The 21403-nt window shown below is 42.6% G+C and overlaps 3 protein-coding genes across 12 annotated transcripts; all 3 read left to right on the top strand.

Moving 5' to 3' along the window:
* Window positions 1-661: 661 nt before the first annotated feature.
* Window positions 662-3558, top strand: LOC113152667 (putative protein TPRXL). 3 transcript variants are annotated; one of them, XM_026346051.1, is made up of 7 exons: window positions 662-799; window positions 1400-1521; window positions 1638-1962; window positions 2175-2280; window positions 2935-3116; window positions 3217-3399; window positions 3492-3558. In XM_026346051.1, exons 1-5 carry the CDS (start codon window positions 791-793, stop codon window positions 2982-2984), a joined length of 612 nt encoding a protein of 203 aa, XP_026201836.1. In that variant the 5' UTR covers window positions 662-790; the 3' UTR covers window positions 2985-3116; window positions 3217-3399; window positions 3492-3558. The 3 variants fall into 3 exon arrangements, with proteins under 3 accessions (XP_026201836.1, XP_026201835.1, XP_026201834.1); XM_026346050.1 differs by having other exon boundaries at window positions 3214-3399; XM_026346049.1 differs by lacking the exons at window positions 2935-3116; window positions 3217-3399; window positions 3492-3558 and having other exon boundaries at window positions 2175-2608.
* Window positions 3559-6228: 2670 nt separating this feature from the next.
* Window positions 6229-15070, top strand: fmo5 (flavin containing dimethylaniline monoxygenase 5). 6 transcript variants are annotated; one of them, XM_026345075.1, is made up of 10 exons: window positions 9320-10480; window positions 10913-11110; window positions 11204-11392; window positions 11505-11670; window positions 11931-12073; window positions 12269-12465; window positions 12862-13009; window positions 13121-13328; window positions 13423-13495; window positions 13601-15070. In XM_026345075.1, the coding sequence occupies exons 2-10, from the start codon at window positions 10979-10981 to the stop codon at window positions 14013-14015; spliced, it is 1671 nt and encodes a 556-aa protein (XP_026200860.1). In that variant the 5' UTR covers window positions 9320-10480; window positions 10913-10978; the 3' UTR covers window positions 14016-15070. The 6 variants fall into 6 exon arrangements, with proteins under 6 accessions (XP_026200864.1, XP_026200861.1, XP_026200862.1 ...); XM_026345074.1 differs by having other exon boundaries at window positions 10909-11110; XM_026345076.1 differs by lacking the exons at window positions 10913-11110; window positions 11204-11392; window positions 11505-11670; ... (4 more) ...; window positions 13423-13495; window positions 13601-15070 and adding exons at window positions 6232-6409; window positions 6503-6691; window positions 6812-6977; ... (3 more) ...; window positions 8424-8631; window positions 8726-8798 and having other exon boundaries at window positions 8904-10480.
* A 2105-nt stretch (window positions 15071-17175) lies between these two features.
* LOC113152084 (dimethylaniline monooxygenase [N-oxide-forming] 5-like) lies at window positions 17176-21383 on the top strand. 3 transcript variants are annotated; one of them, XM_026345082.1, is made up of 10 exons: window positions 17176-17344; window positions 17886-18083; window positions 18177-18365; window positions 18486-18651; window positions 19044-19186; window positions 19266-19462; window positions 19545-19692; window positions 19803-20010; window positions 20105-20177; window positions 20283-21383. In XM_026345082.1, the coding sequence occupies exons 2-10, from the start codon at window positions 17952-17954 to the stop codon at window positions 20695-20697; spliced, it is 1671 nt and encodes a 556-aa protein (XP_026200867.1). In that variant the 5' UTR covers window positions 17176-17344; window positions 17886-17951; the 3' UTR covers window positions 20698-21383. The 3 variants fall into 3 exon arrangements, with proteins under 3 accessions (XP_026200867.1, XP_026200866.1, XP_026200865.1); XM_026345081.1 differs by having other exon boundaries at window positions 17882-18083; XM_026345080.1 differs by having other exon boundaries at window positions 17863-18083.
* Window positions 21384-21403: the final 20 nt, after the last annotated feature.

Below are 21403 nucleotides of genomic sequence, written 5' to 3'. Positions count from 1 at the left end.
GGTAAGTTCTAACACTAGATCTCTGAAATGTTCCTTGTAATTTCTAAATAAAAAGTGTTTGTTAAAGTTAGTGAGATGTTTTTCCCACTTAAAACAAATATAGTTGATCAGTTTTTCTGGATCAATGCTGAGTCAACCTGCGTCTCTGTGGTGGAACAATCTGCTGCTCCTGTTGTTGTTGTAGCTAAATATCTGGTGAGTATTTAATGTTAATGTTTGTCATCACAAATAGAAGTAAAATAATGTTAAAGTTAGTGTAGAAGAACAGACACCGATTATAACGATCTGTAAATTAAGTTACCTAGCTAACGCTAGCCAATGCTAGGATAGCACGGCTGTCAGTCAGTTTGAAGCTAACTTTGTATTATTAGCTTAAATATAAATACGTGACTTGTAGATTTGATTGTAAAACATAAGTATTTCTCCAGATGTAGCGCTTCACATCGTCAGTCTGTGTCGTATTAATTGGTAACTTTTACCACATCATTTGCAGACGAACAGCGCCATCTAGTGTCCCAGTGTGTCTCCTGTGTTTCCTGCAGACACACCGAGCAGCATCAGGTGCTGGATCGAGCTGGATGACGTCTCTGTGCTGAAGGTTCTGTGGTTGCTGCTTCGTCTCCATCAACATTTAAACACAAACAAACTCCGGAAACACGGTGAGAACATTTGTCCCAGTTTGGACACTTTTCACTCGACGATTTGTTGAAAAAGACGAAGCTCCATCGACCACTTTTTGTAGCCTGACCTCGACTGACGACCCACTGACAGGGATCACAGCAGTCTGAGCATGGAAGATGTAAGATTAGATGGTTCACATCCAGGTGCTTTTACTGTGTATTTTAGCCAAAGTCAACGATCAGGTCCCTTAAATCAAAGTGTGTGGGAACATTAGTGCAAGTTGACGAGTTTCTAAAGATCCACAAGTAGTGAACAAGGTTTGAGCAGAGCTGCTGAGTCCTTAGACAAGAAAGCTGGAGATAAAGAGCCATTTGGTTTGAAACAGATAAGACACTTCTAAATAAATAGTAGCTACACAGTAGGTGTTGGTTTGAACCAGCTTGAAATAAGAAATAAGACCAGTGAACAGTGGGATTTGAACAATGAGACCTGTAAGTGGAGTCAATTGGTTTTATAGGAAGCAGTGAAACTGTTGGTATTTGACTAAAAAATCCCATTAGACAGGACAGACATGAACTCCTATGTAAACATGTGACGTTGGTGTAGAGATTAGAAAGACATTAAAAAAATGAATGCTCCATTTTCCACATATTGTCAATTCTGTGTGTATTTCTGGGGTCGTACCATTGGACGTGTTCACCTGAGCACGTGTCCTGTTTGAACAGTGTCAAATCAAAAAGGAAGTCTCACTGAGTTTTCTGTGTCTCTGGTTCACCAGAGCTTCACTTGGACAGCTGTCCTCACAGCAGACCCGAACCGGCCCGGCAGCCCGAGACTGATCCTGAGGAAGGTCCCAGCACCAGTCCCCTGCAGCAGCACCTTCCCAGGCTCCACATCCAGGTCTCCCACTCACATCCTTCCTCCCTCTTGAACTCCCCCTCTAACTCTCCTTCCACTTCTGATTATTTGTCATGCCTTTCTTCTGGCTTGTCTCTGAATTCCTCTTTGTCCTCCAGGTTTTCCCCTGATTCGTCCAGTAGCTGGTCCCCAGGTTCCTCTCCTGCCCCCTGCTCCTCCTCCTCCTCCTCCTCCTCCTCTTGTGGCTCCAGTCCTGGCTCCTTCTCTGATTCTTCTTCCTCTTCCTCCGGCTCCGCTGCCTCCTCTTCCACTAACTTGTCTTGTAGTCCTTCCAGATTGTCCCCTAACTCTTTGTCAAGCTCTCCTCCTAGGCAGCCCTGTGCAGCTCCGGAGGAAGACCGCTGGACTTGTGAGGTGCTCCAGGACCAGAACAAGATTGTCCTTAGAAGACTGCCGTCAGCGAGGTCTCCTGAACCCCGTGAGGTTTGTGTTGCACGCTCCGGTCCTTCATTCATCTCACATATTCTGTACATATACTGAGTTCTCTCTATTGATGTTGTTGTGTATTTATGTTGGTTGGATCTTTCCTGGCTGTGGTTTCCTTTCTTTCTTTCTGTGTTGAGAACAACTGTAATGAGGCAAAACAATTTCCCTCTGGGATTAATCTAGTTTTTTGAATCTTGAATCTTCCTCAGAGACCCCCCGAGCCTCCTGTGATGACAGCTGGCCCCAAGCCGAAGTGGGTGAGGAACATCCAGGCTGTTCTCAGGGAGAGGAACCGGCAGCGTGGTGTCAGAGGAGGTAAGAGAGCTGCTAGAGCTCCACAAGGTGAACCTCTGAGAAAACGAGCTTTTAATAATTAGTTTAACCTCTAACGTCCGTTTCTTTGAATTGATCTGCTGTGATTTTGTCTGATTTGATGTGATCTAACTTTCTTTGAATGGATTTAATATGTGCTTTTAATTTGATTTGATTTGTGGTGCCTTCATGTAATCGGGTCAGATTTTCTTTGAATTGATCTGCTGTGATTTTGTCTGATCTGAACTCAGATTTGATTTAATGTGTGGGTTTTATTGGAATCAGTCTTTATTTGATTTTAACCCACTTGATGATGACAGTAGTTGTAGTGTTCCAGGCTCCTCTGCTCACTAGCAGTGGAAACAAGAGGTGTGGTAACAGAACAGAAACAAGTAGTAGAATGAAACGTCCACATGTAAATCATCACGGTGAAACCTGGGAGAGGCTCATTCGATGCAGATGCTGTATGAAAAGGTGAGTTTGAAAGCTGCTGTATGTTTGGTACTTGGATAGATACAGTAAAGATCAGGTACCACTGGATATGCTCCAATTTCCTGCTCCTTAAACAACACATTGAATGAGTGAAGGTGAAGATGAGCAGTGAGACATTTTGGACAGGTCTTTGCTGGGTTGTTGTGTTTGTCTTGTTTCCCGCAGTGCTTACTTTGGACGACTCCAGGACCAAGAGGAGCCCAGCAGGAGAATAAGGAGAGAACAGATGAGGAGGAACGATATGAAGAAAACACCTGATGACTCCAGGAATTAGGAAACATGCTAAGAGGAGAAAAGAGACGAGAAGATTTGTCTTTACGGTGGACATGGAGGAGCATGAGGAACAGGTAATTAATGTGAGAATGAATCAAAGGTTTTGAGATTTTTATTTTATATCTGTGTTTGAGTGACTCCAAAACCCCAAATGATTATGATGTCATTCAGCAGGAGAAGCCAGAGCCTGGACGAGCCAACATGTGTGAATCTCTGATTGTCAACACCTCCAGGGAGATGATATCTTACAGAGACTTTCCTGCTCCACCTGCCAACAACATGCTCCAGTCTGAGCTGCTGCAGTACCTGCACCTCTACTCTCAGACCTTCAAACTGCTGCAGCACATCCACTGTGAGGTTGGTGGCCTTACATGATCATAGAGCTACCATGTCATCTACATGTGAGATGCGTTGCAGGATATTCAGTGCACTGTGTGTGTGTTTCTCAGACATCTGTGGTCAGTGTGAGGCAGACACCAGATTTTGATCAGAGGGAGACTGGTGTTTTTGATGCAGTGATAGTTTGAAGTGGACACGTGAACCCAGCCTCACGTGCTCCTGAAAGACTTCCCAGGTACCAGGACACAAGCTCACAGGTTGTACACTCTAATCAGGCTTTATCTGCAGCTGCTGCACTTTATCTCTGTTTGTCTGGCAGCTGTTTCCACAGCTGGAAACACTGAGGGTCTGCAGGGGAAGAAGGACATGAGTGTTACCATCTCTGTGCTGACCTGATGATCTAGAAGCTCTTCCCCTCATGGATCAACAGGGTGTTGGAGAAGATGCTAAACAAAAGATTTGACCACACACCATATGTCCTGAAGCCAAACCATGGGTAACAAAACCCCTTTATTTGATTTCACTTTGTGGAAGTGACAACAGAACAAATGAGACTTTTTCAGGCTTCTTTTATGTGAGTTCTGGTAAATGTTCTGATAATTGTTGTATTATAAACACAGTTTTTGTTCCTCTCTGTTAGATTTGCCTGCTCAGAGCACAGTCCTCTCCAGGTGGACTAGGTCACTGACTGACAGACAGCTACTAACCCTGCAAAACACCGGCCTGATCCCAGGAGAGAGAGCTGAAATCCACCAGAAGAGGCAGAGGTGTGGAGCAGGAGAGACACGCTGAGAAAACAGCTGAGATGGTCGTCTGTGCTCAACCAGGACCAGATCGGGACATGGCTGAAGAAACTAACAGTTTTCAGCTGGTGAGGATGAAAAGGACAACAAGGCCCTGCTACCATGGGTCTTCTTGGTCTCCATCAGTTCCAGCAACTCAAGCGACCTGGAAAACCTCCCACTGATCTGCCTGATTGAAGGCACCTGTCAATTGACTGCTGCTGTTGCTTGTTTTACTGTGCTGCTGTGACATGTGAATTTCCCCTTTGAGGGATCAATAAATGCTTTTCTTATCTTATCCTGAGGTTTTATTTCTCTGTTTTACTCCATAAATATTCAAATATATTAATATTGGTTCTAATTTTAAAGGTTCAATTAATTTTCATAAGCATCAGGTTATAAGTCAATTTATTATTTAGATGAGCAACATTTTACTTTATATATATTATGATTAATTGTTTACTGTACAAATAAATATGCAGAAAAACTCTTTGGATAATGAGGTCAATCTTTTTACCTATTAATTATATTCATTCATAATGAACACATATTGGCAGATTGTGTTTTAGTAACGTTACCAGACAATGAGAACAGGAAATGTGCTGCTGAACTAAAAAGGGATGTACAGTATATCAGCTTCTGTACCGTCATCAGCAAACACACACTGTTACTTGCTTCTACTTGTACCTTCCTGTCTCCCAAAACAAAGTTCTCCAGTTTAAGCAGAGATCAGATCTTTCTCCCTCAGACCGGAGGGATGTTGAAACAGAGAACAAACAAATTGTAGATGCTGTGATGATCTGTACTGGACACCACTGCTGAGTTTAGCTGACATTGCAAATTTATTGTTCACCTTTGTTTTCAATTTCATATGTTGATTAGATTAAATGGTGGTGTTTATGACCTGGATACAACAACTGGGTGAAAGGTTTTGTTCAGACACAGTTAATAACCATGAGAGCAAGTGAAATATATTAGAAACCACATTTTACAGATTAACCACCTTATTTTGAGTGCACTTTAGAAAAACTACATTAACTTATCAAAGTTAAAAAAAAAAAAACATTTTGCTAACTGTCAGCATGAATTGATTGACCAGTATAATAAATAATGGTTTACTTCATGACTACAGACAAGATGTTCATTTACAGCTCTGCAAAACCACATAATAACAGAATTATTGCACTGAGGTTTTATGCACTGGCCAAGCAGTGAGGCTGTAGTTTTTTCTTCGTTTACAAGGGAAAGTCTGACTGACACTATAACTTTGATGTTCACTTTTGTTTCGACTTCAAATGCCAATTAAACTGTGACTATGATTGTTTGACTGTTTGAGTTCACAGTTAGGCTTGTAGAATGTAAGGATGGATATAATTACTGGGTTGGTTCATAACTGCATTCTATACTATTACTGTATAGTATTTCCTGTTGCTCAAAGTGCAGCGTTTGTAAAGGCGTGAAAACAATGAAACAGTGTGTGTGTGTGTGTGTGTGTGTGTGTGTGTGTGTGTGTGTGTGTGTGTTTTGCTAAAGAGTCCGATTGCTGACCAAAGGTAAATGACCCTCATTTCTTTTGGCTCCTAATTCACTACACTGTATTTTAGGAACTAAGGCATTTAGTTAGTTAAGCTTTATTTAATGAGGAAATTTCACTGAGATCAAGATCACAATGGAGCAAACAACAAACATAGTCCATATATTTACTGTAATTTTAATTTATTATAACACTACAGTCTTTAACTTCAGTATCTTTTGCAGTTCTTTCTCATAGTAAGGTGTGCTGTGCCGTGCTGTACTGATTTGGTTTGTAATGCCTACAGAACAGCTCTACAGGTGTTCGGTGACACAGATTAATGCAGTGATTCATCTACAGAGACTTCCGTGAATCATGCTTATTACATATTAACTTAGGATGAACTACACCCACTCATGTTACGTCACACACTAAAGACTTCAACTATAAATGAGCAACAGGTCAGCAGTACACAACCGTAGCATATGTACCTTAGTGCTCAGAAGCTTCTTCTTTAATGTGTGCAGCTCCACTGCTTCTCCCTGTTTGCACAGAAACGATTTACTGATCTAATCTGGTTCATCTTTCGCTGCGCTGAAGCATGACTCGTCGTGTAGCTGTGGTTGGAGGAGGAAGTTCAGGTCTGGCCTGCATCAAGTCCTGTCTGGATGAAGGGCTGGAGCCTGTCTGCTTTGAAAGCAGTGATGATATCGGTGGTCTGTGGAGGTTTAAGGTGGGTCACACTATGTTCAACCTGGACTTCTCCTTCACTCAGACAACACATTTCTAAAGTGAGGATGACGCTTGTTTTACTGGACGATTGCAGGAGAATCCAGAGCCAGACAGGGCCAGCATCTACCACTCTGTCATCATCAACACCTCCAAGGAGATGATGTGTTTCAGTGACTTCCCCATTCCTGCACACTTCCCCAACTTCATGCACAACTCCCTGATCATGGACTACTTTCGAATGTACGATGACCACTTCCAGCTGACCAAGCACATACGCTTCAATGTGAGGATTCTTCACCAACTTTCTTAACACTGTTTAGATTACAAATAGTTTTAACAGTCATGTCTCTGAATTTGTCCTACTGATGGCTAATTGTCATGTTTCTCTGTTTCTGTCTCCCAGACCAAAGTCTTGCAGGTGAAGCAGAGGTCCGATTTTTCTCACTCAGGCCAGTGGGATGTTGAAACAGAGAACAAGGACGGTAAAAAGGAGAAACACATTTTTGATGCTGTGATGATCTGTATTGGACATCACTGCCACCCCAACCTGCCCCTCCACGACTTTCCAGGTATGATCCACAGATGTTAGCTGTGATTCCGTTTATTCAAGGGCGAGTGGGGCTGGAGATGTTTTGCAGTATCAAGGAGAGATAATGATATTTAATGATCAACCATGTACTAGTGGTTACATAATTGTGGTTGCATAAATCAGCGTGTCAATATGATGACCATAACAGTGCCTTTAGGGCAAAGCTGCAAAACCTACTTCAAACACAGATCAAAGTCTTTTTGTATAGCAGTTACCAGTCAGCGTGTGTTTTTTTTCCAGGCATTGACACTTTCAAGGGAACATATTTCCACAGCCGAGACTACAAGACTCCTGAGGAGTGGAGGAATAAAAAAGTTGTAGTGATCGGAATAGGAAACTCTGGAGGAGACCTAGCAGTGGAGCTGAGCAGAGTCGCCAAACAGGTCAAACTGAGACAGACAGATGTGTCTGAAATATGTGTACATTCAATTTACATTGACATTAAATGCAACCAGGGTCAAAATATTTTAGTGCTGAATCCAGAATACACAACACAAGCCATCAGAGAAGTTAAAACTGTCATTAAATGAAGACATGTAATGTACAAACATATTGAGTGACATGTCTTCTCTTTCCAGGTTTACCTGAGCACTCGAAGAGGAGCCTGGATTCTGAACAGAGTGGGAGACAATGGATTACCCCTCGATCTATCGTTTGATAGGACGTTGAATTTTTTTTGGAAAATCCTGCCCTATGGATTTTTCTGTAGTTTGGGAGAGAGACGACTGAACCAAAGATTCGACCACAGTCTCTACAATCTTCAGCCAAAGCACAGGTATCGTACTTGTTTCTGGTTTTGTACCATTATGAGGACGTCCCATCAACTACCTATCCTCTATTAGTATCTCTCTATTGAAAACCAAGGTGTTACATTCCCGTCACTACCTTCTTCTCTTCACATCTCTGTCTCCCTCTCTTCACCTTTCTGCAGGTACTGGCCCCAACATCCTGTTTGTCACTGGTTGTCTCTCTTCTTTTCTCTCTTTGCTCTCTACTCACCCCAACTGGTGGAGGCAGACGGTCGTCCATCCTGAACCTGGTTCTGTCAGAGGTTTCTTTCTATTAAAGGAAGTTTTTCTCTCTTACCTCTTGTCACTGAGCTTTTCTGCAGTTTTTGCAGTGTTCATCTACTGGTTATAACATAACTAACCAGTAGAAATGTGACTCTCAGGTTGATGAGCCAACATCCCACAGTCAATGATGAGCTGCCCAACCGCATCCTCTCTGGAACAATTCAGGTGAAACCCAACATCCGCAGATTTCAGGGATCCAGTGTGGAGTTTGATGATGGAAGTGTTGTGGAAGATATAGACCTGGTGGTAAGTTAACTTATTAAAAGTGGACACACACCAACCCCACTGCACTAATTGTTTTTCTGCAGTACAGTTTCCCTGTAGTCTGACTGACATGAACTCCTGATTTGCAGGTATTTGCCACAGGTTACAGGTTTTCCTTTCCATTCCTGGCCTCACATGTGGTCTCTGTGTCTGAGAATAAAGCATCTCTGTACAAGTATGTGTTTCCTCCTGAGTTGGACCGCCCCACGCTGGCCATCATTGGTCTGGTGCAGCCACTGGGAGCCATCATGCCCATCTCTGAGATGCAGGCCAGATGGGCCACACGTGTCTTTAAAGGTGAGACAGTCCTTTCTCATCACTCTGGCACTTTCAGAAGTATTCTGTGTTTATGAAGCTAAACTATTGTGTCACAATGTCTCCTTTGAAACAGGCTGCATCAAGCTTCCCTCAGTGGCAGCCATGCTAAAAGACATTCAGTGCAAGCAGGAGGCAATGACTAAAAGGTGCTGTGACAGATTTATTTACCTTTGTGATCACTGACATATTGTGTAGGTGATGAAGTCCAAACTGTATCTCCTCCACATGTTCAACCCGAGTCTCTTCTTCAGGTACGTCAGCAGTAACAGACACACCATCCAGGTGGACTATGTCACCTACATGGACGAGATAGCAGAACTTGTAGGAGTCCGACCAAGAATCTGGAGGTTGTTGTTGACTGATCCCAGGCTGGGCCTGAATGTGATGTTCGGCCCCTGTACCCCATACCAGTATCGTCTGAGAGGGCCAGGAAAGTGGGCTGGGGCCCGTCAGGCCATCCTCACTCAGTGGGAGAGAGTGGCTCAGCCCATGCAGACCAGGCCCTGTAATGATCCCAAACCCAAGAGATCATTCAAGTGGCTTCTGGTTCTGTCGGCTGCTGTAGTGGGTTTGGCTGTATTGGTTTACAGGAACAACCTCCCAGCCTTCGTACAGGATCCCACTGCACTGCTGGACAAGATGAAACAGTACCTGCCTGCACAGTGATGTGGAGCCCACACTGAATGAGTTTCAGCTGTAATTACACTGGTACATGTAATTTTTACACAACTGTCCCACGTCTTGAAGTAGTGATTATACTAGGAGACATTAGTGGGGCAGACACCACATCAGCTAGCTGATGTTATACTATACAAAAATCTAATATTCAGGATCTTGCATTGTGTGATATGAGGATTCTGTTGTGTTGAAATCCTGGCAAAGTTAAATTCTCCTAATAGGCGTTAATCTAAAACATTTATTATTTTAATAATACTTGTGCAATCCACACTTATGTATCATCTTTGTTTCTTTCTACACAGAGTTGCAATCAACCGTTCATATGAGCTCAAGCAATGAAATATATAATTTAACATGAATTGTCCACACTGTATTTCTTCACTTGCTATTACATAAACACTGACATTTATTCAATCATGTCACATTTTTCCAATTCTTAAAATCAGGTTATCTGACGCAGAGCTCTATGTTATACGATCTTTACTGTATCCAGGTGTAAACACCAGACTGTCATCTCACCTTATGACCTTTAACCAAATGTCTTAGGGTTGCAGTAAACAGAAACCCCATGGTCTCACCAGTTCAATACTTTTAAGGAAGCTACTGTATATTGTTTCTTGTTTACAACCAGCAGATGGAGACACGAGCAGAAAGCTGATATCTGATCCCTCAGTCAGCAGATTGTACAAGTAGACTGACTTTAATTATGGACATTATGAGGCTGTATTATAGAAAGCGACAAACATGTTGCCCTTAATTAACGACTGAGCTCATATTCATGTATAATCGCAGACGATGTAATCTACATATAATCACATTTTTGTGATCTGAGTAATATATTGAAGTTCGACCGCTAGATGCAAGATTAGATATTATTTACACTGGGGAAAATAAAAATAAGACCGTTTGATCGAAAGTTGAGACACGTCCTGTTGTTTCCGATAAGTGTTTCTAATAAAATAAAGTCAACTGGACAGTAATAGTGGGACACGGTGTGTTGTTTTCGAGCAGAGGCGTCGTCCATTGGCCTGTCAGTGTGTGTAAAACCTCCGTGGGTCGTTTTGAAGGTACTGATCCAGAGCTCTCACTCCACCCACTGTCCACTCCCATGCAACTCTAAGGAGACATTTCCGTCCTCGAATCGCAACAGGTAAGAAAAATGCAAAAGACGACTATAATCAGTGAAAACGTGTTGAGTTGTGTTAAAAAAACGCGACGTTGCAGCTGAATCGAGAGTTTTGACAACTTCCGTGCGGAGCTGGACCACAGGGTTCAACTGTGTGTTGGAGCACATCGAGGTGGGAAACCCGCTGGATCCCAAAGTACAATCACGACAGAAATACGACTAGTAGTTACAAATTAACTCGAGGTGAACTTTGATTATAGTAACGTCTTGGTCGTGTGGCACAGATCCAACCTGTAGAGAGGAAGTCCACCCCACGGGTGTAAACAAGAGCAGAGACATCCCACAGAAAACAATCCCAAAGAGGCTCTGCTGGTTTGATCCTCTGTGCTGCGTCCTTCTTTCTCGTTTGGGGTTCATTTACCTTCTTCAAACTTCTCTATATGTTTGCACAGAAAGAAAGGGAACCACAACCAGGAAAGATCCACACCAGCAGATCCTCAAATCATTTTTCAGAGCTGAAGCATGACTCGTCGTGTAGCTGTGGTTGGAGGAGGAAGTTCAGGTCTGGCCTGCATCAAGTGCTGTCTGGATGAAGGGCTGGAGCCTGTCTGCTTTGAAAGCAGTGACGATATCGGTGGTCTGTGGAGGTTTAAGGTGGGTCACACTATGTTCAACCTGGACTTCTCCTTCACTCAGACAACATATTTCTAAAGTGAGGATGACGCTTGTTTTACTGGACGATTGCAGGAGAATCCAGATCCAGACAGGGCCAGCATCTACCACTCTGTCATCATCAACACCTCCAAGGAGATGATGTGTTTCAGTGACTTCCCCATTCCTGCACACTTCCCCAACTTCATGCACAACTCCCTGATCATGGACTACTTTCGGATGTACGCTGACCACTTCCAGCTGACCAAGCACATACGCTTCAATGTGAGGATTCTTCACCAACTTTCTTAACACTGTTTAGATTACAAATAGTTTTAACAGTCATGTCTCTGAATGTGTCCTACTGATGGCTAATTGTCATGTTTCTGTCTCCCAGACCAAAGTCTTGCAGGTGAAGCAGAGGTCCGATTTTTCTCACTCAGGCCAGTGGGATGTTGAAACAGAGAACAAGGACGGTAAAAAGGAGAAACACATTTTTGATGCTGTGATGATCTGTATTGGACATCACTGCCACCCCAACCTGCCCCTCCACGACTTTCCAGGTATGATCCACAGATGTTAGCTGTGATTCCGTTTATTCAAGGGCGAGTCGGGCTGGAGATGTTTTGCAGTATCAAAGAGAGATAATGATATTTAATGATCAACCATGTACTAGTGCTTACATAAATGTGGTTGCATAAATCAGTGTGTCAATATGATGATTATAACAGTGCCTTTAGGGCAAAGCTGCAAAACCTACTTCAAACACAGATCAAAGTCTTTTTGTATAGCAGTTACCAGTCAGCGTGTGTTTTTTTTCCAGGCATTGACACTTTCAAGGGAACATATTTCCACAGCCGAGACTACAAGACTCCTGAGGAGTGGAGGAATAAAAAAGTTGTAGTGATCGGAATAGGAAACTCTGGAGGAGACCTAGCAGTGGAGCTGAGCAGAGTCGCCAAACAGGTCAAACTGAGACAGACAGATGTGTCTGAAATATGTGTACATTCAATTTATATCGACATTATATGCAACCAGGGTCAAAATATTGTAGTACTGAATCCAGAATACACAACACAAGCCATCAGAGAAGTTAAAACTGTCATTAAATGAAGACATGTAATGTACAAATATATTGAGTGACATGTCTTCTCTTTCAAGGTTTACCTGAGCACTCGAAGAGGAGCCTGGATTCTGAACAGAGTGGGAGACAATGGATTACCCCTCGATCTGTTGTTTGATAGATCATTTAATTTTTTTTGGAAAATCCTGCCCTATGGATTTTTCTGTAGTTTGGGAGAGAGACGACTGAACCAAAGATTCGACCACAGTCTCTACAATCTTCAGCCAAAGCACAGGTATCGTACTTGTTTCTGGTTTTGTACCATTATGAGGACGTCCCATCAACTACCTATCCTCTATTAGTATCTCTCTATTGAAAACCAAGGTGTTACATTCGCGTCACTACCTTCTTCTCTTCACATCTCTGTCTCCCTCTCTTCACCTTTCTGCAGGTACTGGCCCCAACATCCTGTTTGTCACTTGTTGTCTCTCTTCTTTTCTCTCTTTGCTCTCTACTCACCCCAACTGGTGGAGGCAGACGGTCGTCCATCCTGAACCTGGTTCTGTCAGAGGTTTCTTTCTATTATAGGAAGTTTTTCTCTCTTACCTCTTGTCACTGAGCTTTTCTGCAGTTTTTGCAGTGTTCATCTACTGGTTATAACGTAACTAACCAGTAGAAATGTGACTCTCAGGTTGATGAGTCAACATCCCACATTGAATGATGAGCTGCCCAACCGCATCCTCTCTGGAACAATTCAGGTGAAACCCAACATCCGCAGATTTCAGGGATCCAGTGTGGAGTTTGATGATGGAAGTGTTGTGGAAGATGTAGACCTGGTGGTATGTTAACTTATTAAAAGTGGACACACACCAACCCCCCTGCACTAATTGTCTGTTTTTCTGCAGCACAGTTTCCCTGTAGTCTGACTGACATGAACTCCTGATTTGCAGGTATTTGCCACAGGTTACAGGTTTTCCTTTCCATTCCTGGCCTCACATGTGGTCTCTGTGTCTGAGAACAAAGCATCTCTGTACAAGTATGTGTTTCCTCCTGAGTTGGACCGCCCCACGCTGGCCATCATTGGTCTGGTGCAGCCACTGGGAGCCATCATGCCCATCTCTGAGATGCAGGCCAGATGGGCCACACGTGTCTTTAAAGGTGAAACTGTCTTTTCTCATCACTCCGTCCCTTTCAGAAGTATTCTGTGTTTAAGAAGCTAAACTATTGTGTCACAATGTCTCCTTTGAAACAGGCTGCATCAAGCTTCCCTCAGTGGCAGCCATGCTAAAAGACATTCAGTGCAAGCAGGAGGCAATGAATAAAAGGTGCTGTGACAGATTTATTTACCTTTGTGATCACTGACATATTGTGTAGGTGATGAAGTCCAAACTGTATCTCCTCCACATGTTCAACCCGAGTCTCTTCTTCAGGTATGTCAGCAGTAACAGACACACCATTCAGGTGGACTATGTCACTTTCATGGACGAGATAGCAGAACTTGTAGGAGTCCGACCAAGAATCCGGAGGTTGTTGTTGACTGATCCCAGGCTGGGCCTGAATGTGATGTTCGGCCCCTGTACCCCATACCAGTATCGTCTGAGAGGGCCAGGAAAGTGGGCTGGGGCCCGTCAGGCCATCCTCACTCAGTGGGAGAGAGTAGCTCAGCCCATGCAGACCAGGCCCTGTAATGATCCCAAACCCAAGAGATCATTCAAGTGGCCTCTGGTTCTGTCGGCTGCTGCTGTGGGTTTGGCTGTATTGGTTTACCGGAACAACCTCCCAGCCTTCGTACAGGATCCCACTGCACTGCTGGACAAGATTAAACTGTACCTGCCTGCACAGTGATGTGGAGCCCACACTGAATGAGTTACAGCTGTAATTACACTGGTACATGTAATTTTTACACTACGGCCTCAGTTCTAAAAACAATATACAAACCTTTAGCAGCAGCTTCACAACCCAGCAGTACTACAGTTAAATTTTTTTATTCTGAATATCATGTTGTGTAATTTATAGGATTGTAGTGAGGGATCTCTACCTTGATGGGAAAGTTATATTCTCGTAATAGATGTTATTCCTGAGCTACTATTATTAATTATTATTGGTGAATCCACACTTGTATTTTGTCTTTGTCCCTTACTACACAATGTTACATTCATCTGATCCTTTAGTTTCAGCCATGTCGCAGACATCTCATTTATTTTGCCCATTGTATGCCCACAGCATAACACAACCACTGCCATGCTTTTCTCATGCCTTGTATAGTCTTTAATAATATTGAATTTTGATTTGTGGAAAGCTTATTTGCTTATTATTATATTGTTAATGCTCTTTTATTTATATGTATCTGCATATATGTATATGTGTGTGTGTGTGTGTGGGTGCGTGTGTGTGTGTGTATAAAGAAGAGCATAGCTAAGAAGCAACACAGATGCAGTTAAACATTTTTTTTAAAAATAATCATTATCATATTTTTTAAATTTTGTTTCCTTGCCAGTTCTTTATATTAATGTTACAGTTTGGGTTTTCTTTCATCATTCATTTTTTTTAATTTTTTACGTAAGTCAGCGCTTTCTACAACAACAGTGTTACTAAATATTTTTCTTACTTACATAATTACATTCCTGGCAGGAAACTGGACCATGTAAAGATGAAGTCTTTTACAGTATAAGAAAATCTCATCCCCACCTCTAGAAATCTCCCAAATGAATTGGCTTTTATGAAACAGCTAAATAAGAACACAGTATTTTTCTCTGAGGCTGTTAGCAGTTTTGTTTGCAAACACAAGTAAATCAGATGATAACTCGAGCTGTTTACTATATCACAATCCCGATTGCTGTTTATACCTTTGTAATTACTTACAATACTTTACATAAATAAAAAATGTTGATTTCACCAAATGGCATGTGTATTATATATAACATGATTTGATTTATTATTTGCAGCTTGTCCAGTGTATCATTTTCAAGTTCTGAGTTTGTACAAAAACTATTAAGGAACTATTTGTCTGGACCAGACAACATTCCTGGGCGGGCCCTCAGAGCTTGTGCTACAGAGCTGGCTGATGTACTCACCTCCATCTTTAACCTCTCACTCGGCCAGTGCATCGTCCCCACCTGTTTAAAGACCACAACCATTGTCCCCCTCTCTAAGGAGAGCCCCCCAACCTGCTTAAATGACTACAGGCCGGTAGCACTCACTCCAATCATTATGAAGTGTTTTGAGAGAGTGGTGCTGGCCCACATCAAAAGCAGTATACCGGATACATTGGACCCCCTGCAATATGCATACCGACCAAACGGGTCCGCTTCAGACGCTATTGCCGCAGCCCTTCACATTTCCCTCTCCCACCTGGAAGATAAGGACACTTACATCAGGATGCTCTTTATCGACTACAGTTCTGCCTTCAAAACAGTCGTCCCTCATAAGCTCTCTCACAAACTGCTAACACTTGGACTACACCCTACACTCTGTGACTGGCTCCTAGACTTCCTGACTGGCAGACCACAGTCTGTCAGGATTGGAAATAAGGCTTCAGCCACTACAATAACAAACATTGGCACCCCACAGGGGTGTGTTCTCAGTCCCATCCTATTATCTATTCATCGCTATTCACACATGACTGTGTTGCCTCCCATAAGGACAACATCATCCTGAAGTTCGCTGATGACACGGCAGTGATAGGAAAGATCACTGGCGGGGATGAAGCAGCCTACAGGAGGGAAGTGGCCAGTCTGGTGGCATGGTGTGAGGACAACAATCTCACCCTCAACACAGACAAGACAAAGGGATGATAGTGGACATGAGGAAAAAGAGCTCAACTCACCAGCCACTGTTTATCCGAGAGCTTGAAAGGGTGAGCAGCTTTAAATACCTGGGGGTCAACATAAGTGAGGACCTCACCTGGACACTAAACACCACACAACTGGTCAAGAAGGCACAACAAAGACTGTACTTCTTAAGAAGGATGAGGAAGTTTGGCATGTCTCCCAAGATCCTCAACAGCTTCTACAGCTGTGTTGTGGAGAGCGTCCTTACTAGCTGCATTACTGTGTGGTACGGCAACACTACTGTGGCAGACCGTAAACGTCTGCAGAGAGTGGTGAAGACTGCTGAGGAGATCATCAGAACTCCACTGCCCTCTCTGCAGACCATTTACCATCGTAGAGTTCACAGGAGAGCTGCCACCATCCTCAAAGACCCCACACATCCCCAACACAGACTGTTCACACCTCTCCCCTTAGGACGAAGGTACAGGAGTGTGAAATGCAGGACGTCCAGACTAAGCAACTCCTTCTTTCCCTCAGCCATCAGACTCTTAAATGCATAACTCCCACAACATACAAATATCATATGTCATTGCCATGTTAATGATACTGCTGCTGTTACGGTACTATTTGCACATTTTGTACTGCACTATTGCACATACTATTTGTACATATTTTATTTTATTAACATTACTTGATTATTGTATTCTATTCTTATTTCTAAGCCCTATTTGTATTGTACTGTTTAAGCTGTAGGCATTCACTGTGGGCGGCAAAGAAAGAATTTCATTGCACAGGGAAACTCGTTTCCTCACTGTGCATATCACAATAAACACTTTGAATCTTGAATCTAAAGAACTAAAAGAAGTCCCCGATTTACTAAGCGTCTCACTCCTGGTCAACAGGTGGACTATTAACATTCATAAGTTAGGAAATCAGAGTAGTCACCTGGAGTACAATGCACAGGCCTAAACACTGACACGAGTGTAAACCACGTTATGCAAGTAAGAACAGACTAAATGTGGGAACAGGAAATTACATAATACAACAACTAGAAGTATATTACTTAGGTTTTTATCAGCTGTGTCGTCTTCTGTTTGTTTTTCCGTATGAACATAAAGTTCTCACTTTCCACTGTCTAACAACTACAAAGCTCAGCTGTCAGAAAAACTACAATACGTCACTTTAATTGACACTTTTCGACTCACGGTGTCGTAAAACAGTGACGTCACCGCCTTTCCTGCAAATAGTCCGACCTCTCGCTGGAAGTTAAGAGTAAAAGACTTCAGTAACTTTCAGTAACTTCATGTCTCTCCCACTGTGAACGGGCTCAGGTGTTTCTCTTAAACGTCCTGTGTGCAGCGGAGTTTACTAACGAGTTACACATTCATGCTACAGGGTCCAAAGGTAAGTGTGTGTGTTATTCCACCGATACTTTTTACGTTTCAGCTCATCTACTGAACTAAGTTATCTGCATGAACACACTGATTTAGTTAAGTTGCTCGAACTAATGGTTTGTTTTTTTCTCATTTATTGGTTGAAGCTGCTTTTTGCAAACCTTTTTTTTCTATTTGCTGTGCAGTTAAACGCATATTCTGTAACACAGGTCACGCATTGGGTAGGCCAGATGAATTATCTTCTTTGCTTTCTGCAAAAGTGCTCACATCTTTTTTTGTATTAGACTGTCTTGGTGTGTTGTTTAAAATGACTATGACATTAAAAAACAGTCAATGTTTTAGTCACTTAAAACATTACTATAGATGCTGGGTCACATTAACAAATGTATTAATTTAATAATCTGAATGATAAAGTGTGTGTGGACTCTTTACACAAGTGTTACCACACTGGAGACATATTAAGATTCAAGACTGAAGATTCAAAAAACTTTATTAATCCCGGAGGGAAATTGCTTTGCTTCGTTACAGTTGCTCTCAACTTGGACAGAAAGAAAGGGAACCACAACCAGGAAAGATCCACACCAACAGATCCTCAAATCATTTTTCAGAGCTGAAGCATGACTCGTCGTGTAGCTGTGGTTGGAGGAGGAAGTTCAGGTCTGGCCTGCATCAAGTGCTGTCTGGATGAAGGGCTGGAGCCTGTCTGCTTTGAAAGCAGTGATGATATCGGTGGTCTGTGGAGGTTCAAGGTGGGTCACACTATGTTCAAGCTGGACTTCTCCTTCACTCAGACAACATATTTCTAAAGTGAGGATGACGCTTGTTTTACTGGATGATTGCAGGAGAATCCAGAGCCAGACAGGGCCAGCATCTACCACTCTGTCATCATCAACACCTCCAAGGAGATGATGTGTTTCAGTGACTTCCCCATTCCTGCACACTTCCCCAACTTCATGCACAACTCCCTGATCATGGACTACTTTCGGATGTACGCTGACCACTTCCAGCTGACCAAGCACATACGCTTCAATGTGAGGATTCCTCATTAACTTTCTTAACACTGTTTAGATTACAAATAGTTTTAACAGTCATGTCTCTGAATGTGTCCTACTGATGGCTAATTGTCATGTTTCTCTGTTTCTGTCTCCCAGACCAAAGTCTCGCAGGTGAAGCAGAGGTCTGATTTTTCTCACTCAGGCCAGTGGGATGTTGAAACAGAGAACAAGGACGGTAAAAAGGAGAAACACATTTTTGATGCTGTGATGATCTGTATTGGACATCACTGCCACCCCAACCTGCCCCTCCATGACTTTCCAGGTATGATCTACAGGTTATAAAAAAACTCTTCATTTCAATCAAGCACAGTTTAAGAAATGCTTGTGGCTCACTAGTGCTCAAGACCTTTTGGAGAAGACATTTTGATTTTAACCATCTACTCAGTGTTTACCAGTAGGTTTCAGTCATCTTTAAATATACAAGTTTCATGTGGTATATTTTTAAAAATGTGCCAAAACACCTTGATAAAGTCATATTGATACTTTTGGTGTAGAAGCCTTAAAACACCATTCATCCTAAATAGTGTATAGGTCTTTAATGTTGTTTTTACATTGGTCCATCTGCTCCTCCAGCCATATACAGGGTCTCCCAACAAAATGTCAACAATGTAAGAGTATAATACATTTTGTCTTATAGTCACAAATCTCTTACAGGCATTGACACTTTCAAGGGAACATATTTCCACAGCCGAGACTACAAGACTCCTGAGGAGTGGAGGAATAAAAAAGTTGTAGTGATCGGAATAGGAAACTCTGGAGGAGACCTAGCAGTGGAGCTGAGCAGAGTCACAAAACAGGTCAAACATTTATGGGTTCTCAGGAGTACACTATTCTTTAATCTGCTGGCGTAATGACTTCTTAAAACTTACATTTCAGGTATATCTAAGCACTCGAAGGGGGTCCTGGATCCGAAACAGAGTTTCAGACAATGGTCTTCCAGGTGATTTGCTATACAACAGGGTAATGCTTTGTTTTCGAAAAGCTCTTCCCTTTGGGTTATTCTGCAGCATTACAGAAAGACAACTCAACCAAAGATTTGATCACACTCTCTACAACTTGAAGCCAAAGCACAGGTATTGCAGCAAGAGTAGTCAAAGACTTTTCTATGATTGCAATACTTGCAGTGTTACTTATCAGTCTTAATGTGACTCTCAGGTTGTTCAGCCAACATCCCACAGTCAATGATGAGCTGCCCAACCGCATCCTCTCTGGAACAATTCAGGTGAAACCCAACATCCGCAGATTTCAGGGATCCAGTGTGGAGTTTGATGATGGAAGTGTTGTGGAAGATGTAGACCTGGTGGTAAGTTAACTTATAAAAGTGGACACACACCAACCCCACTGCACTAATTGTCTGTTTTTCTGCAGCACAGTTTCCCTGTAGTCTGACCGACATGAACTCCTGATTTGCAGGTATTTGCCACAGGTTACAGGTTTTCCTTTCCATTCCTGGCCTCACATGTGGTCTCTGTGTCTGAGAACAAAGCATCTCTGTACAAGTATGTGTTTCCTCCTGAGTTGGACCGCCCCACGCTGGCCATCATTGGTCTGGTGCAGCCACTGGGAGCCATCATGCCCATCTCTGAGATGCAGGCCAGATGGGCCACACGTGTCTTTAAAGGTGAGACAGTCTTTTCTCATCACTCCGTCCCTTTCAGAAGTGTTCTGTGTTTAAGAAGCTAAACTATTGTGTCACGATGTCTCCTTTGAAACAGGCTGCATCAAGCTTCCCTCAGTGGCAGCCATGCTAAAAGACATTCAGTGCAAGCAGGAGGCAATGACTAAAAGGTGCTGTGACAGATTTATTTACCTTTGTGATCACTGACATATTGTGTAGGTGATTAAGTCCAAACTGTATCTCCTCCACATGTTCAACCTGAGTCTCTTCTTCAGGTACGTCAGCAGTAACAGACACACCATCCAGGTGGACTATGTCACCTACATGGACGAGATAGCAGAACTTGTAGGAGTCCGACCAAGAATCCGGAGGTTGTTGTTGACTGATCCCAGGCTGGGCCTGAATGTGATGTTCGGCCCCTGTACCCCATACCAGTATCGTCTGAGAGGGCCAGGAAAGTGGGCTGGGGCCCGTCAGGCCATCCTCACTCAGTGGGAGAGAGTGGCTCAGCCCATGCAGACCAGGCCCTGTAATGATCCCAAACCCAAGAGATCATTCAAGTGGCCTCTGGTTCTGTCGGCTGCTGCTGTGGGTTTGGCTGTATTGGTTTACCGGAACAACCTCCCAGCCTTCCTACAGGATCCCACTGCATTGCTGGACAAGATTAAATTGTACCTGCCTGCACAGTGATGTGCAGTTGATTTTTGATATTTGACTGATGTAATTATAACTGTATAGTACATGGCAGAAATGCTGATAGGGATTTATCAATTATAATTAACACAGTCAAGTTTGAATGCTAAAAAATGTAGCAATCACATATAAATAAAATTTATAAAAATGATATAAGTTGTAGACATTAGACTAATTGTTAATTTACTAATGAGGTAATTCATTTGCAAGCACTAGTATTTTAATGTCACACATGGTAAATCTAGTCTACTGGCCCACTTTACACTGTGGATTGGCCAGTGATGCCACCTAATGGCAGCTTCATGATGATTCTTAATTAACATGACTCAAATACAGGAGGAGAAATACTGAGATGATGCTTGCTCATCGTTAAGCTCAATATTGGTTTATTATAAAGGCTTTCTCCTTCTTATAATTATTATTTTTTAAAGAAATCAAATGATCTGTAGGCTTGCCTGGTTTTGACATTCAATCCATTTGTGAACCTTGTGCGTGGCTGTGAAAGAGAAATGTCATGTGCCTTCATCACTTCTAATTTATCCACTTACATTTGTAATACATCATCACATATCCATAACAGACTTTGTTAACCATATATTGTTTTGCATATTCTGTTAGATGTATGGTTAAAAAGAAAGAAAGAAAGGCAGGCAGACAAAGACAGAAAGAACGATAAGATGATAGACAGACAGACAGATAGATA

The sequence above is a fragment of the Anabas testudineus genome, chromosome 4 (assembly GCF_900324465.2).
Source record: "Anabas testudineus chromosome 4, fAnaTes1.2, whole genome shotgun sequence".
Lineage (NCBI taxonomy): Eukaryota > Metazoa > Chordata > Actinopteri > Anabantiformes > Anabantidae > Anabas > Anabas testudineus.
The sequence above is the reverse complement of the archived record's forward strand: the minus strand, read 5'-3'. Positions and strand labels throughout refer to the sequence as shown.